The sequence below is a fragment of the Budorcas taxicolor genome, chromosome 21 (assembly GCF_023091745.1).
Source record: "Budorcas taxicolor isolate Tak-1 chromosome 21, Takin1.1, whole genome shotgun sequence".
Lineage (NCBI taxonomy): Eukaryota > Metazoa > Chordata > Mammalia > Artiodactyla > Bovidae > Budorcas > Budorcas taxicolor.
In genome coordinates, this window is record NC_068930.1 from 5429574 (window position 1) to 5433473 (window position 3900).

Genomic DNA, 3900 nt, shown 5'->3' on the forward strand with positions numbered 1-3900 from the left:
TTTTCATATCAGTTTATTTCACTTAATAATACACATTTAAGCTTCCTCCATGGTTTTGTTGCTTCAAAATTTTGGAAATTATGAATAAAATTGTTTTTCATGAGCAAGTTTTTGTGTGAACATAAGGTTTCAACTCATTTGAGTAATACAAAGGGATATGATTGCCAAATCATATGGGAAGAATGTGTTTATTTTTGTAAGAAACTGCAAAACTCTATTTCAAATCCATTCTGCATTTCTACCAACAAGTGACAGTTCTTGCTCGATATCCTTGCCAACATTTGATGTTGTCAGTTTTGTATTTTATCCATTTTAATGACTATGTAGTATTTTCTTTTTTAATTTGCAATTTTCAAATGGCATAATTCATTTTAACAGCTTATTTTCCATTTGGATATCTTTGGTGTCTCTTCAGATCGTTTGCCCATTTTATTTATTTATTTAAAAAACAACTACAACTTTATTAAAAGTATGTAAATGTAACATATAATATGTACAGATGGCACATGGTGCCAATTTTATTTGCAGATAGTATTCCAAAGTTCACAAGTTACACCTTTGCCACAGCCTTGGCTAAATTTTGAACTAGTGCAGAATTCAGCTGTGCTAGAGTGCTGATCTTAGCATGCTTAGATGTGGCATACTTGTTCTTGATAGCCATGTGCTTTGAAAGCCCACGGTTCGCCATGACCACATTCTTTGCCAGGTGTTGCATAACAACAAGAAGGGATTCTTCAGTGTATGACAGGTAGTGCTGTAGAGTTGGTGTCCATTCACCATTATCAAGAATTTTCAGTGCTAAGCAAAAAGCTCCCACTGCAATCTGAGGAAGAGGAAAATGCACCATATCGTAGCCCAGCATAGTTAGTTCCATCAAATATTTGGCCAGAGTATGTAGCTCAACATCAACCTCTCCAATCTTAGATGCTCTCCGAAGGAAAGGCAGGGGTAGAGGGCGACCCAGACTAAAATTTAAAGCTCTTAGAACCTTCATTTCCATGTGTCTGATTTGAAACTTGGTGTAAGTGTTGTCAGTCACAAAGGCAAAGTCACTGATTTCTGGAGGGTACATTTCCTCATATTTGCTTGCAACAAACATGGCAGTGACTCCAACCAGCTGCAGCATCTTCTTGGGCACACAGTTATCCTGCATGAACCGATCAGTTATGGAAACAGTCATGTACATGGTCTCCTGCAGTAACCTGAATTTCGTTTGAACTTGCACTAGCCAGTCAATTAGGATGGCTCTCATGTTTCCAGTGACTTCACGACCCATTAGGTATTTTGGTTTGACTGCTTGCTCTTCCTCAAGTTGTCTTAGATAAGCATAGATATCTTTTACATATTCGCTACAAAGGTTTGGATCTGCTCCGTCTTCTGCATCCACATCACTCATTGCAAGAATTACATCTGAGAAAGCCTGACATAGATATTCTTCTGCAGGGACACAGCCAGATGTTTCCATGGGGCTTGGAGAGGGAGTATCGACCAAAATAGGCTCGGGGAAAAGTTTCTCTTCCTTAACAGGCTCGGGTTCCGGCTCTGGCTCCGGCTGGGGCTCCGGCACAGGTACAGGAGCCTTTCCCAGAGATTTTGGTACTTTTTTAGCAGTAACTTTTCCAGCAGGTAAAGTTTTTGCTTCCTTTTTCAGAGGCAGTTTGGCCTGCAGTTTTTCACTGACTTTGTTACTGATGTCTCCAAGAGCTGTTCGGGGCCTCAGCCCGGGCTTAGAGGTTGCAACACTGGCCACAGGCATGCACTTGGCCCCTGCCACACTGATCTTCACCTTATTTTCAGCATTAATCTTCGTGTCCCTGGTGATCCGGAGGGCCATGTCTTCTTTGGCACCAGGCAGCCGCTCAGCGAGGAGGAGAGCACTGGAGGCCCCGACCAGCGGGGAGCTTGAATCAACCACAGGCCAAGAGCCGTTCCTCCGCAGCACGCCGGGCTGTTTGCCCATTTTAGAATCACGTTGTTCTTCTTACTGTTGAGTTTTAGTACATTTTGGATAACAGTCCTTTATCAGTTGTCTTTTGCAAATGTTTTCAGCCAGTCTGTGGCTTGGCTTCTCATTCTCTTTTCAGTATCTTTCAGAAAGTGCATGAGTGTGTGCATGCATGCTAACTCACTTCAGTCTTTGCTTGACTCTTTGCAACCCTATGGACCATAGCTTTCCAGGCTCCTCTGTCCATGGGATTTTCTAGGCAACACTACTAGAGTTGCTTGCCATGCCTTTCTCCAGGGGATCTTTCCAACCCTGGGATCAAACCTGCATCTCTATGTCTCTTGCATTAGCAGGTGGGTTCTTTACCACTAGTGCCACGTAGGAAGCCCCTTTCAGAGAACAGTAGATTTTAATTTTAATAAAGTTCAACTGACAAATTATTTTTTCATGGATTTTCCATTTGGTATTTTACCTAAAAAGTCACCACCAAATCCAAGGTCATCTTGTAAAGCAACAGGACCCCATGTGGCCTTCCTGGGACAGAACTCCTCCCCTCATCAAGTTGTCTGCCTGTCTCTTGTTTGTGGAAAAATTTAGCCAAAGTAGAAATTTAATAAGAGAAATGAGAGAAAAAAAGAAGCAAAGGGAAAATAGATGACAAAGTAATACTAATTTAGCCATTAAACAAAATCAAGGACTTTTAAACACTTTTCAAGGGCTATAGATAATATTCTGAGCCATATCCTTTGAACTGTTTAGTAGATACTGAAACTCCCACCAGAAGAAGTTAACTACGTGATAACCCATCCCTCTGCCTATATGCCCCTGAAACTCTCCTTTAAGAGCTCTTCTCCACTGATAAACAGTGGGGAATTTGGATCTTTGAGACATGAGTCCTCCTTCTTCCCTGGTTGCCAGCTCCTAAAGAAAGCCATCTTTCCTTTCATAGCAACACTTGTCTCATCAGTACTGGCTTTTGAGTGATAAACAGGTGAACCTGAGTTCAGTAACAATCTGGACTTTCTCCTATGTTATCTTCAAGCAGCTTTTTTTTTTCCCTTTAATTTTTGTTGGGATATAGATAACTTACAATGTTGTGTTAATTTCAGGTGCATAGCAAAGTGAAACTGTTCTACACATACCCACTCATTTAGATTCTTTCACCATATAGGCCATTACAGAGTATTGAGTACTGTTCTATACAGTAGGTTCTTACTAGTCACCATATAGGCCATTACAGAGTATTGAGTACTGTTCTATACAGTAGGTTCTTACTAGTCACCATATAGGCCATTACAGAGTATTGAGTACTGTTCTATACAGTAGGTTCTTACTAGTGATCTATTTTATATATAGTAATGTGTGCATGTCCATCCCTTCCAATTTATCCCTCCTCCCTTGTCCTCCAATAGCTATAAGTTTATTTTCTATCTCTGAAACTCAATTTCTGTTTTGTAGGTAAGTTCATTGGCAGTCTTTTTCTACAGTCCACATATAAGTGATATCATATGATATTTGTCTTTTTCTGTCTGACTTAACTTCACTCAATATGACAATCTCTAGGTCCATTCATATTGCCACAAATGGTATTATTTCATTCTTTTTTATGGCCAGTAATATTCCATTATACACACACACACACACACATATATGTATATGTATATATATCACAACTCCTTTATCCATTCCACTATTGATGGACATTTAGGTAGCTTTCATGTGCTGGCTATTGTAAATAGTTCTGCAATGAATTTTGAGGTACACATATCTTTTCAAACAATTTTCCCTGAATATACCCCAGGAGTGTGGTTGTTGTATCATATTTTAGCTTTATTTTTAGTTATTAAAAGAGCTTCCATACTGCTCTCCATAGTGGTTGTACCAGTTTACATTCCCACCAACAGTGTAGAAAGGGTTCCCTTTTCTCCATGTCCTATCTACCATTTATTGTCTGC

The 3900-nt window shown here is 39.8% G+C and overlaps 1 protein-coding gene across 1 annotated transcript; it reads right to left on the reverse strand.

The window, feature by feature from the left end:
* Nucleotides 1-550: 550 nt before the first annotated feature.
* LOC128066902 (G2/mitotic-specific cyclin-B1-like) lies at nucleotides 551-1834 on the reverse strand. The gene has a single exon (XM_052660018.1). It carries the CDS (start codon nucleotides 1832-1834, stop codon nucleotides 551-553), a length of 1284 nt encoding a protein of 427 aa, XP_052515978.1.
* Nucleotides 1835-3900: the final 2066 nt, after the last annotated feature.